Source organism: Amphiprion ocellaris, chromosome 2, assembly GCF_022539595.1.
Source record: "Amphiprion ocellaris isolate individual 3 ecotype Okinawa chromosome 2, ASM2253959v1, whole genome shotgun sequence".
Taxonomy (NCBI): domain Eukaryota; kingdom Metazoa; phylum Chordata; class Actinopteri; family Pomacentridae; genus Amphiprion; species Amphiprion ocellaris.
The window spans coordinates 1,135,113-1,149,354 of record NC_072767.1 but is presented as its reverse complement, the minus strand read 5'-3'; the positions used below and the strand labels follow the sequence as shown (position 1 = coordinate 1,149,354).

General features: G+C 37.5%; 1 protein-coding gene across 2 annotated transcripts; it reads right to left on the bottom strand.

The window, feature by feature from the left end:
* Positions 1-9,713: 9,713 nt before the first annotated feature.
* Positions 9,714-13,018, bottom strand: ccl25b (chemokine (C-C motif) ligand 25b). 2 transcript variants are annotated; one of them, XM_023273482.3, is made up of 5 exons: positions 12,873-13,018; positions 12,477-12,566; positions 10,491-10,608; positions 10,210-10,315; positions 9,714-10,117 (listed from the first exon to the last, which is right to left on the bottom strand). In XM_023273482.3, the coding sequence occupies exons 2-4, from the start codon at positions 12,538-12,540 to the stop codon at positions 10,216-10,218; spliced, it is 282 nt and encodes a 93-aa protein (XP_023129250.1). In that variant the 5' UTR covers positions 12,541-12,566; positions 12,873-13,018; the 3' UTR covers positions 9,714-10,117; positions 10,210-10,215. The 2 variants fall into 2 exon arrangements, with proteins under 2 accessions (XP_023129250.1, XP_023129249.1); XM_023273481.3 differs by having other exon boundaries at positions 9,714-10,113; positions 10,207-10,315; positions 12,873-13,014.
* Positions 13,019-14,242: the final 1,224 nt, after the last annotated feature.

Genomic DNA, 14,242 nt, shown 5'->3' with positions numbered 1-14,242 from the left:
ATAGATAAACGGAACAGTTTGCATCTGTGTTTTTGAGTTATGACAACTTCTAATAAAATTATATTCAACCAATAATCCACAGAGTTAAAGGAATGAGCGTTTCCTCTACAATCAAAGGTGTTTTTAATTGCCACTTATTTAATAACTGGTAGCATAAACACAAGTTTAAGTTGATTACACATAAAATGAAATTGTTCCAAATATTTTTTCCACATTATTTAAAGGGAGCTTTGGACCTGATTACCAAAATCACAAACACAAGTTTGTAACTTGGCAGATTTAAAAGAATAAATTGCTCCAATTAAGTTATCAAGCCAATTTAACTAGATTACCTCAACCTGAATTTATTTTAAATAAACTATTCACGTTTAAATGACACAAAATATGAATTAGATGCAATTACCAACAAAACCCATTAAAGTCATATTTGCAACTTAAAACATGCTGATGGGGACGTTTTATGAAAATCATCAGCTTTTCTCAGTCTGATGTGTTTTTCTTTGTTTTCCAATTCTATCACGACCAAAGGCCTTGACTTTCCTTCATGATCAACAACACAAGTTTTTAGTTGGCAAATTGCAAATTAATAAAATCCATATGTACAAAAAGGAAGTTGCTCCAGTGTTTAATAGGTAAAGGAGAAGGTTAAACAATACCTTAAACTGAAATCCTGACCTAAAGGTGAAGAAAAATCAAGATATCCAGACAATTTATCCAAGTAACCTCAACTTCAATTAAGTTTTAAATCAACATAAATTTGGGTTTAAATGACACACAATATTAAGTTAATGTGATTACAAATATTACACTGAAGAGTTGCAGTTGAACTAAAGTACTTTTTTGGAATGAATCTCATTCATCTTTCTTTTTGCTGATGACATTTTTCTAGATTCCATCAACTTGAAAGTACATTTTGTCCGTTTTAGTTGGTATTCTAATTGCAATTTTTAACAATGTTTGGATAAAACAAACACCTAAACTAGAAAATATGGAAACTTCAAGTTAGCTTAAAACTAAGATGTAGAAATCAGGCTTTTAATCTGAGAGGAATCAAATGATTTAAGTAGATCGAAACTAAACCAGTGGCATTATCACTTAACTTATTTGGATAAATTTAATTCAATTGCATGTTACTAACTGAACAAATGAATTTGCTTTGGTCCAAAAGTTGTCTTTTTGTGTTGACCCAACTCATCCAAATAATGTTTGCAGCTTTAAGTTGGCAACTGGGATTAGAGATTTGAAATCCTGACTGGTCAAGAAAAGTGTAGTTTTCAAGCCAATTTCATTAATTTACTTCAACTTGAAAATCAAGTATTTAACTACTATTAAGCTATTAAAACTATACACAATATTAAGCTGATGACATCATTAGCATTATTATTACATAAACCAACCCATCAAAACAATGTTTGCAACATACAGTTTCATCTAAATCGCTAAATTATTATTGTTAATGTTAGAATTCTTCAAAATGCATGCAATAATGTGGTGGAAAAGTTAGTATTTATAGTATTTACTTTTAATATTAAGGATTTAATAACTACAAAAAAGTACAAAACACAGCTTTTTGTGATTAAAATCATATTTAACATTTTACATTTAGGTAAAACAAATACGTGAGTTGGTAAAATTGGGAACTTGAAGTTGACTTTCCTTCAAATTAAGTTGCAGCAATACAAGTTGCTCATTTGAGATGATTCAAATGATTTCAGTACATCTAACTTCAACCAGTGGCATTACTGTTACGTTTTAAGTTAATTTAGATGTACTTAATTCAGTTGTGTTACCAATTAAATGAAGTTGGTCTAACAATTCTCTTTCTCTCACCTTAACTTATTCAAATAATGTTTGCAGCTTTGCAAGATTTATCTACATCAATAAATTACATTTTTTAAAGTCTTGCAATTGTGTATTTAATTACATGGTGGGAAAAGATTCCTTGAAAGACTGTTTAGAGTGTAGTTTTAGACCGGATTAAGCCATTTACCTTCAAGTCTCAAAGCTGAAACATCGTGACGCATCAATCAGCTTTGTTTAATATAAACAGAACCCTGCCTCTAACAAAGCACTACATTAGGCTGGAGGCTAAAGCTGCAGGTTTAAAAATACATGAATCTATTCACACAATCACTTTGTTGATTTATCGCTTTTATTCATGGTTTTGCATTTTCCCCAGTTTTTTTCTATTTTACACATGTAATTGCTATCAGTACACCGGATCGTTTTCTCTTCTGTTTGTCTTTCTCGCTTGTTACCTCCATGTAAACCATGTTCTGTTTTACCTTTCCTCTCTCTCTGGGATCATCACAAGGAGCCAAGACATTATCTGTATAAGCAAGCTTGCATTTGTTTGTAATTGCATTTGGCAGGAAAGGAGCAGCTGTAAGCTTTGGATTAATGATGGATTCATTTGGTTTATGAAAACAAAGTCAAGATGGTTGTGAAATAGTTCCCACTTTCCCTTATATAGACAATTTCCTTTTTGAGTGAAGGCAAGTACAGTACAACTTGGGAGCTGTTTTAATGAAAAGTGCAACTAGAAAAAGACAGATTGAACAGAAATCCATATCATTGCATCCGTCTCCTTCATGGTGCATCACAGAGTTTATCCTAAATCCCTTTACGATATGATGAACATGTCAGTCATTGTTAGATTCCTGCTGGAACTGAGCCACCAATCTGGTTCTTTCTTCATTTTTATCAGAGCATGACCTGTTGTTTTAGTCGCTATTATTTGCAGTCAGTCGGTGGTTGAATCTAGAAGCCACTGTATGTGTGTCATATCCTAACAACAGGCAAGAATCCAAACGTAAACGACGGTCAAATGGAGCACAGCTGGAGCGAGATCTGACACGTCTCCGCGATTAGTTCTCATAAAACTAATCGTAAACGTACATCAGTTTATAGGCATGCAGCACAACAACTGCAGGTGAGACACATAAACCTCTTTCACTGACTGAATCACCCTGAGAACTGGAAGGGCCACCTGCAACGCTTCAGTCCGTGGCTGTGGTTTATTAGGCTTTAAACACTAACTGGGTCATTATTCTCACACCATCAATCTGAACCAAAAAGACAACCAACTGCGCCACTCTGGATACTGATTAGTCTTTTGTTAATGCTTTAAAACTGCAGGGAAATGTTCCCATTCTTGTTCTGGTTCGTTGATTTGCTCAGTTAGTTGTTCTGACTTGAACTTCCCTCAGTTTTGGGCTGATTACACCAGCACTTAAATATGTAACCCTATCTGAACCCAGTGGCTCAGTGGGGGGGTCATGTGGAGAACCTGAAACTAATGTTCTACCTCCTATTTATTAGGATTTTCAGCCTGCAAGACAAAATAACTTGTAATTTGGAGGCAGACAATTTGTCAAATCAACAACCGTGAAGTGCAAGATGAAATGTGAGAGTTGGCAGGACATTTAGTTACAGCTTGACTGAATTTTCAAAAAAAAAAAACAATGCAACTTCACAAATAAAATTCAGTTTCGAAATGATCACATTGGCGCAGTGCTCAGTCTGAAGAGTTGCACCACTTTACTGAAGTATCTCATTTTTGTCATTACAGTAAGTTCATGCATAACAATAACGAGACCAGTGTTGAGATTCACTTCCCTGTTGTGGTGTTCCAGTCATGTACTTCATTACCAGGCTCAGGAACATAAGTGTTCAAGTTGATTTTTTTTTCATTTAGTTGCTCCACTGTTAAGTATCTAGTCCAGGAGACTTTAAATCCTGATCTCAAGGTAAATAAAAGTCATTGCCACGATCTTAGGTTTTGTTCTGTTAACTGTTTTATTTTGACGTACCCTGTCCTTGTCAGTCCTGCATTGTTTTACTTGCCCCCTTTGTCTGCGTTTCCCTCCTTTTTATATTTTCCTGACTGGTTTCACCTGACTGGTTTCACCTGAGTCACCTGTATCTTATCTCACCAGTTAGTTCTTTGCAATGCTTTAAAACTGCAAGGAAATGTTGTCTTCTGTGATCTGGTTCATTGTTCTGTTCAGGTAGTTGTTCAGATTTGAATTTCCCTCAGTCTGAAATACGTAACCGTATATGAACCGACTGACTGAGTCACTACACACTATATAGTTGGTTCACTAGTTCTATTTTCTGGTGCTGTTCAAATATTAAGTGTTGCACCTTGAATAATAAACTCAAAGTATCCCACAATTCACTGTTAAAAGCAGGGTACAGCTGATGATCACCAACCAGGAAAATGGCAGACAGACGAGAGGGCCATTTGAGGACTGGTGGGATTTCGACAGCTTTCTGATGGCTATTTTATTATGTCAAAATGTATTTTCTATGAAATGTATCTTTTCTTTATGTGAAGCTTATCAAAACAACAATAGATATGAGACAAACCCAGGAGTTATGCCACAAAAATGTTAAAATTGTATCTAATATTTTGTATTGATATGTTTAATGGAGGCAGAATGATGCCTCCAAAACAAAAATTTACAACCAATTTACAAACAAAGGAAAACGTTAATTTCATTCATTAATTTTGGGAAATATGCTTACAATATGAATTTATCAGAAAAATTCCACTTACTTCACTTCCATAGCATCAATCTGATACATTTTAATTGAGCGACAACAGTGATGTCATTAATAGCGGCAGGACTTAAAAGTGTCTGAAAGTTAGTTTTCCCAAGGAGCTCCCTACATATTTCAAAGGGGATGACTTTGGACTAGACATCATCATGGTCTTGGGTTTTGTTCTGTTTATTTCCAGTTTTATTCTGACATTCCCTGTCCTTGTGTGTCATGTGTGGTTTACTTCCTCCCTTTGTCCTTGTTTCCCTCCTTCTTAGATTGATCTCATTGGTTTCACCTGCGCCTCGTCTCACCATTTAGTTCTTTGTGCATAAATAGTCTTGTCTTTGTCTTGTCTTATGCCAGTTTGTCCTGTTTGCTTGACCTTGTCTGGTACTGGTTTGTGTATTTTGGGTTTCCTCACCAGATTTGTGTTTTTTGGGGTTTTTTTGTGGTTAGACTTTTGGTTTTCTCTGGGTTAGTTTTCTTTGATGTACACATAGACTTTTAGCGTGTATTTTTTCCTGAACCTCCAGACATCTTTCATTTGTTTTCCTACATTTCTAAGGAACTTTTGTTGGATTAAAGTATCTTTTTACCACAACCTCTTTGCTGTGTTTTGTCTGCACTCAGGCCCTCGTCTGAACAAACCATTTCCATTCAGTTAGATCAGCTTGAATTAAGTTTTAAACAAATTAAATTCTTGGCTGTAGAAGAGCATTAAGGAATCTTTTGGGGTTCCTCACCATCTCCACTGTGGACAAACCTTTTGAGTGCAAAATAGTCCTTTGAAGAACTTCTTAGAAAGGATCTTCAAGAGTGTTTTGTAGGGTTTGGGGTTCCATTTTGAACATATTAATTCATTACCACAAACATGAGACAAAATCTGTTTTTTACTTTTGTGTTTTAGGGAAATGAGGACCATGTGGAGTCATTTGCACACAAATCTGTCAGCAGAAAGTCAAACAAGTTCCCAATTTTCCCAAATATACAAAACTAAGTCTGTTTTTTAATTGATGGAGAGAAAACTCACCATCTGTTTTATACTGGACTAAAATGAAGCCTTAAAATACTTGTTCCTTGATCATGAAATTAACCAAAGTCATCATATTATATTATGTAAAATTTTTGCAATGCACACAATTACAATAAAACAGAGTTTTAAAAATAAAATAAAGTGTAAATGCAGATGCAAAGTGTCACTAACTCTACAAAAACATCTTCCAGAAAAAGTTTTTTAATTTTTTTTTCTTTTTGAGAACAAGACAAAAAAATCTGCAGAATCACCAGAAAAGCTTAACTTTTGAAATCTTAATATGTTTTACTCCTGCACTGCAACGCACAGAGGAATGCTCACAGCTGGGGGAAATTAAAATAACTGTGGATGTTGGTGAATCAGCCCAGAATAGAAATACTTGGGAAAATAAAAATGAACATCTTCTGAACAACATGCTGCTGTCTGCTTATGAGGATTAATGAGCTCCAGCATTGACAAGTGCTGTTTGATGGACGTTCCAGAACAATTAGCATGTCAATTCTTATTCCATGAAGATGAGAGAATATGTTTGTTGTGTTGTCACAGATGAAAACAGATAAACAGTGAAAGTACATGTGGAACAAGCAAACGAGTGTGCAACATAGACTCGGGATGTTGCATCAAAGGCAGCTGGGATTGTGATTTTTTTGGACGCCTTCCTGCATTTTATTGACAGCACTTGAGAAACAAACAGAAAACGTTTCACCGTCTCAGCGCTCAGACCACCATGATGCCCTGAAAGTGCTGATGACGTCTGAAAACATTTCACAACCCGTCCATCATGTTCTAGTAAAAGAGTGACGTCTGTGGTGAAATATTTCCAAAACTCAGCCACAATCTCAGTTTCTTTTCACTTCCAGATGTGTCAGGAGCTGCAGGCTAGAATACCACCAGGGGAGGATGGGAACCCACACCGAGGCCCCAAACGTTCATGTTCATTCTGTTGTTTTTGGTAATTTAATTACTTATCAAAGTAAACTGTCCATCTGCTATCAACTGCATGTTATTACATCTTCTTGTCCTTCCTTGTTGAAGTGACCCGTGTCAAAATCTCATGTAACACTGTGTGCTGTTGTATTTAATTAAAATCTAAAATGCAAAATGTAAAGAAGCTGCAATCTCTAGTTGACTATGTGATCTATATACAATATTATGCAATGTTCTTGCTGTAATCATTTCTATTGTGGTAATATTCAGATATGTTTTCCTATATTCCTGTTTTTTCGCACGTTTTTGCACTCACAGTGCATTTATATTCCACTGTTTCATGTCATTAACTTTTTGTTTTCTCTGCAGGTATCTCTGCAGCTCCTAAACGGCAAATTACTGACCTTTGGTTATAGGCTTTATATAATCATGCTTGCTGCTTCTCTTTTTTTCTGTCTGCTCCTCCTTCCCCTCAGCTGGTCGCAGCTCCTTGGTTCTGCTGAAAGTTTTTCCGCTTTACAAGCATGGCACAAAGGGAACTGCTGGGTTTTGCTTAAGCACTAAGTACAAACTTTTAGATTTTCGTACGTAACTTGAGTGTTTCCGTTTTATGTTACTTTATAATTCCACTTCACTAGATTATAAACTGCTGCACTTTCTACTCCTCTACATTTGTCTGACTGCTTTACTTTTACAATCAAAGTTTTACACAACAGACAATGTGGCAAGCATTTAAAATACAACACATTGTTAAAGGCTAAGCCAGTAATTTCCTCTTTTTTTCCTGCCTTTGACATCTTACAAAGAGCAGTGTTTATTCTCTGTCACCTTTCAGACGTGACTAAAAGCTTTAAAGCTCCGCAAAAAAAGTTATTTTCCTTCTAAACCGCTCACATATTTCAATAAATGATCTAATATCTCACCAAAAATCAAATATTAGAGGAGAAATCCAAAGATCGAAAACAGATTATTGGATCAGAACTTTTTCCCCTCTCCTATGAATCATCTGACTTGCCCTCAGATTTATTGTTTATGAAACTGGATAAAAAGTAGTTCAAACCTGCAGCAGCTAAAACATTACATGCTGCTAAAACACACTGTAATAAATTAGTATGTTGTCATATACATTTACACATAATAGAATTGTGTCCTTCATTTTGTGGCCATTATTTAAGTAAATGTTTGATTTTTTTAATGCTTGGACTAAGCTTTCCTTATTCCTGGTAAACAAAACTATCCATTATATGTCATTGCATGTGGAATTAGTATATTTAAAAGCGCTATTTAAAAGTTTCAAAGTTCCTGTTTTGCCTATCAACTCAATAATGTCATACAGGTCCTATAAAAAGTATTGACCTCCCCTTCTTGGTGCTAGAAGTCTCAAAGTTGGTGAAATAAAGATCATCTGAGGTCAGTGAATTTGTCTCAGTGATTGTAGTTTAGATTCCTTTATCTGGATGATCCAGTCACTGGTGAATCAGTACTCCTGGACAGAACTACACCATGAAGACTAAAGAACACTCCAAACAACCCTGTGAAAAGGTTATTAAAAACGTAAGTCTGGGGTTGGATACAAGAAAATGTCCAAGTCAGTGAATATCCCTTGCAGTACAGTTAATCCATCTTTAGAGAGGAAGAAATATAGCACACATGTCAATGTGCCTAGAGCAGGTCGTCCTTAAAAACTGAGACTAGTGATGGAGGCTACCAAGACATATGACTAAACTGAAGGAGTTACAAGAAAAACACTTGTGATGGAGGCCACCAAGACATCTATGACTCCCCTGAAGGAGTTACAAGAGAAGAACTAGCGAGAGAGACCATCAAGACACTTATGACTCTATCTGAAAGAGTTACAAGAAAGAGACTAGTGAGGGAGGTCACCAAGACATGTATGAGTCCTCTGAAGGAGTTACAAGTAGCGAGAGGAGCCACCAAGACACTTACTGACTCCCTCTGAAGGAGTTACAATTAGGACACGAGTGAGGGAGGCCACCAAGACACCGATGACTCCCTCTACAGGAGGTACAAGAACAAGACTTGTAAGGGAGGCCACCAAGACATCCATGATCCCTCTGAAGGAGTTAGAAGCTTCAGTAGCTGAGATAGGAGAGACTGTTCATACAACAACTGTTTCCTATTTTTGACCAGTCACAGCTTTAAGGGAGACAAAGAGAAAGCCAATGCTGAAAAAAGCTGATATTAAATCAGAACCAGAGACAGTTGATGAGACCAAAGAATCTTCTTCCAGTTGGCTTCAGAGTCTCCCACGTGTCTTCTGGCACATTCTAGTCGAGATCTGAGCTGCCTGGTTGAACTATTTCCAACAGTGGGTTTGACTTTTGTTTGTAGATTCTTGTCTAAAAAGTCAAATTAGATCGACCACAATTCAAAACCAATAAAAGGGAAAAAACTTCCAAAAGGGGTGAATACTTTTTAGTAGGTCCTGTACATGGTAAAATATCAGACCAAATCAGTACTTTCACTTTGGTGCTTTATCTTTACTTTGTTGCTCAGACTTGTTTTCATTTACTTAAGTGTACAACTTTTCACTCAAGACTTTTAATGGAGTATTTTGGCACAGCTGTATCTGTAACTTTGAAGTGCACTTCTGGTCTCCAGATTACTTTAATATTGTTTATTTCTTTTAATAGTTTGTCTCAAATGGAGAGTCAGGTCAGATCACTGTTATTTATATGGTGCACAGATGGTGACCCAAATTCTTTTCCAGAGAACAAATAAGATTAACACTGCAAATTTACCAGATAAGTCGAAATATTGAGGTCGAAATGCTGCAGTGTTATTAACTATATGCACTTTGAGTGAACTTCTGTTGCTTTAAAAGTGCCGCATCAACAAAGGTGACTTGACCTGACTTGACCCCTCTTCACACGGAACATGATTTCAATGAAAGTGATGAAGGACAAAAACCAGCCGTTGTGCATCAGCATTACCGTAAAGCCAAAGAAAACTGGCTTTGTGCTCAGTGTGCAGCAGAACAATGTCTCGAGAGGCCGGTTTTATAATGTTGACAGATGGATCGTGTGAATTTATGGCTCAAGCCGATGCCAGAAAAGTAAAGTGAGAGATTATTGCACCACAGCTAAGTCTGCTTGCAGTCGCTGGTGTCAGGTATCAACTGATTCAAAGCAGCTTGATGTAACTTTTCCTGATTGATTCTCAACTGTTTAACAAAACCAGAGTGTTTCTTTGCATTTTGTTCTTTATTTGGAAAACACAAAGTACAATTAGAGTGCTGATACAAAAATATGAGAATCTGGTATAAAAAAAAAAACCCAACAACCTGTCAGCTTATCCCTAAAGCATTTTCCTTACATTTATATCACATTTCAAAGCTGCCAAAGAGTGGCTCAATCCTAGCAGGCTCTGCACATCACAGAGAAGTGAACAGTTTCATACTGATGGCTCACATATAAATGGATGCTGCTATACTGACTATAGAATACAGTATGTTTGTGTATATTGTGAAAAATTGCATACATGATTTACATTCTCTGTCAGCAACAGAGAAAACGTAACCTCAGAAACACGATCCATGTGGTTAAAGATGACAGATGAGGCCCTCTCTTCTCTGGTTTCTCTCCCTTTAGACACAAAAAAACAAGTTTTATGATGAGGAATGGTCGTTTAAAGGGCGTCTGGGAGGCCAAAAAGTGCATGTTGTGTAACTTTTTTACCTTTTTTTTTTAACCTTGCGTCCTCCTGTCCACTTTGGCGATCTCCTTCTGCACCCAGGTGTCGTTGGGATTGGCACAGACAGTTTTTTGCTTCCTCTTCATCAGAAACCTGCACAAACCAGATTTAACACACATTTCAAAGTCTGGATCTCTCAGCAGGCAGGTCGTTTCTTTTTCCACTCGTCTTTGCCAATTTTTATTATTTGGAGTTTTTTTTTTTTTTTTTTTTAAACAATGCAGGAGAACATAAAACGAGGTCCAAAGAGTGCAGATTTTCTACTCACACGACGGCTCTGATGTTGCAATCGCCATCTGTTTCCTGCATCCTGTAGCCTATGATGTTTCTCTTTGCACCTCTTGGAAGGGTTTTGACGTAGCCGAGGCAGCAGTTGTCGTACGAGCCTAAACAGACAGATAACGGTGAGGAGATTTACAGAGACATAAACTAACCCACTTGAAAACGCCTCTCCTGGGAAGGAATGAAGCAATAACTAGTGTGTGTGGGTGTCTGTGGACCTCCAGATCTTTAGCCCTGATAAGATCAAATGCTTGCCATTATCTGGGCTGTTATAATATTAACAGGAAATAGGTACAATCTGTTGTGAGTCGGCATTTATCTGCCAAGAGAATGTTATTACTGGAAAGTTTTAGGGTTCTAAAACATCTGGAGGAAAGCCAGCATCGTCCTGGAAATCCCCATATCCCCCTTCCTCAGCTTCCACGGATTCATTTTGAGAACAAGAAGACTAGATAGTTTTTGGAATTAGCATAAAACTAAAGTTGGAATTAAGAAATAATACGCAAACATAACTGTCTACACTGCAACATCACCATCACTGTCTATCTTTGTGGTAAGTTCTTAGAAATATCCACATAACACAGAAAGTCTATGGTAGGTTTTGTTAATTTTATTTTGTCTCTCTACAGTGAAGGAAATTTTAATCATGTTTGGCAGAGACTGCATTAGAAATTAATGCTTGAATTTGAAAAAAAATGCATTCAAAAAGTCTGTATCATCGACTTTGCTTTACTTCTTGTTGGTCTTGTACAACATGTGCTCTTATTTAACCCTGAACTAATTGTCCCAGCGGTGTGCAAGGACCCCCTGCCCTCCATGCTTCAACTTAAGTTACTTCTGCTCCAGTAAAACACCAGTTCTTTCAGCACCTCAGACTATTTGGAATTAGTCTGAAGCCCAGAACAACTTGCTATAATTAATAATAAATAGGCAGTAAGCAAAAAAACTGCAGAGGATGCTGGTTCAGACTATTTTTCTATGCTCTAAAAAGTAATGATTTGGTTCAACAACAGCAAAAATAATGCAACAATTTGGATTTTTTATTTATGAAACTGCATTGACAGCCAGTAGGAGAATCAGCTTTTCCTCTGCAATTACATGTGCTTTGAATTACCATTTACTTAATGAAGTTTTTCAGTTGATTGCTCATAAAAAGTTAAGTTGGTACAAGTATTTTCACATTCTTATTACCATAGTCATGAACACAAGCTTTTATTTTGGCAAATTTAAACAATAAGGTGCTTCAGTGTTCAATAGATAAATGAGGAGGCTTGAAATCCTGACCTCAAAATGAAGAAAATCAAGATTTCAAGCCAATTTTATCAATTTACTTCAACTTAAATTTAGATTTTACTCAGCAAATGGAGAAATTTGAGTTTAAATTACACACAATATGAAGTTGATGCAACATTATGATGTGAACAGAACTCATCAAAATCATATTTGCAGCCTAAAAGTCAGTAAATTCCAACTGTTACTTGCAGTCATGCATTTAATTAAGTGGTAGAAAACGGTCCCCTAAATGACTTAGTCATGGCAAAAAGAGTACATAAATTCCTGACGTTTGCTGTATTGTGCTGAGGGGGATTTTTTTTTAAACCAATGAAAATCAGCAGCTTTCTTCAATCCAATATGTTTTTCTGTTTTCCAGCTCTGCCACCCCACAGAAGCCTTGACTGTTTGGCCTGAGGTGTTGTGGTCGCAGACCCTGACCAGAAGAATTCATCTTGTTAAATGGAGGAATTTTCTCACAATAGTAGTAAAATAATGTGGATTACGAAACACAGCAGCAGCCACAGTTCTGCTAAATTTGGTTTAAGGGTGTCCACATGCACGTCAAACAAAAGAACATCCATAGAACATCCATAGAACATCCACAGAAAATCCATAGAAAACAGTCAAACATCTGTGCAATCTTTATCAATTTTGCATTAGCGTTCTGGTGTGAAACTAATCTGATTACTCTGTTTACCTTGTGCCAGACTCAGGTACATGCAGGAGAAGAGCAGGAAGAAGACCAGAGCTTGAAACTTCATGGCTGCTGTTCTTGATGTGTTTCTCGCTGCAAAGACGAAAACAAAGTGAATCAAGAAAGCATTGCAAAAACCTAAATTAGAAGCAGAACATCCCTCCTCTTTGACTTTCATATGATGTTTTCCATCACAAACTCCTCCTGTTGTGCAAGAAAATGTTGTGCCTTCGACCCCCCGGATGAAAAATGTTTGCTTTCCTGCTGTGTGCAGATGTTTCTCCTCAAACTCTCCACAGAAAACTGTTATCTCTGAGCACTCATTAAACCCAGGACATACAATAAGTTTGCAGAATCTGGATTAGAAGAGCATGAAGACAAGCATGCAGAGGAACGTACCTGCTCACATTCAGGACTTGACCGGCTGTCGTGGAAGGAGAGAACTTTGGTCCAGAGCGGCTCGTGGTGGTTCGGAGCTCTTATGGTGCTCACACATGGATTGTTCCCTCCCCGGACTCACACTCCATCCGTCACCACTCCTCCCACTCTGGCATGTCAACACACACTTCAACAACTGCTCACTGAAATCAGTGAATTCCTCAGAGCGTTTCTGCTGGCTGGGACAAAGTGAGTGTTAATGAGTGACAACACACACACACACACACACACACACACACACACACACACACACACACACACACACACACACACACACACACACACACACAGACACACACACACACACAGACACACACAGACACACACACACACACACACACAGATACACAGACACACACACAGAAACACACCTCTAACTGATAACTGATATCTTGACTTCCACTCTGTTTTCCATCGTATCGTAAGTTCACTGACTCGTGCAACAGTGCCAAAGTGCCTCTGGAGATCTTATCTTTGCCTGGTGGCTTTTAATAATTTTTTTAATTCAATTTTCAATTCAATTCAATTTTATTTATATAGCACCAATTACAGTCAAATTGTCTCGAGACATTTTACAGAACCCATATGCCTGAACCCCCAGAGCAGCCCTAAGGAGACAGTGGCAGGAAAACACCCTTTTAACAGGAAAAAAACCTCGAGCAGAACCTGGATCTAATGTGGGGAGACCCATCTGCTGCTGGCTGGGTGGGTTGAGAGGGACAGAAGAGGTAGAGAGGTAGAGATAGAGGGGTAGAGGTAGAGATAGAGAGGTGGGGGGGACACAAGGACCATAAAACACACAGTATAATACATGCATGATAAGACAGATGATACATGCAAAGTACAACTAACATGGAAACTAATTATAGTTTACTGCTATGGTGTACGGCTCTGGCATTAAATATACTACATATATAGCTGGTGGTAAATTCAAAAATATGTAGATGAGCAAATCAAGTATAGTGAGGGTGATGCAGAGTAGATCGGTGGAAATGGGCAGCTGAAGGTGGGAGAACAACCACAGATTTGAAGCATCCAGCTCTGGGACCAGGGACACTCGGAGAAAGGACACAGAAAGAAACAGAGTGAATGTAATGCAATAATGGTATATATATTAAATATAAAGGTAGTTAGAGAAGGGCTCAGTGCATCCAGAGAGGTTCCCCAGCAGTCTAGGCCTGTAGCAGCAGAACTAGGGGCAAACTAAAGGGACGTCAAGAGGGGAAGTCAGTTTTGCAAATGAAAACACCAGCTCACCCCGTCAGGGTCCCCCAGTCAGCCATAACTATAAGCTTTGTCAAAAAGTAAGGTTTTAAGCCTGGTCTTAAAAT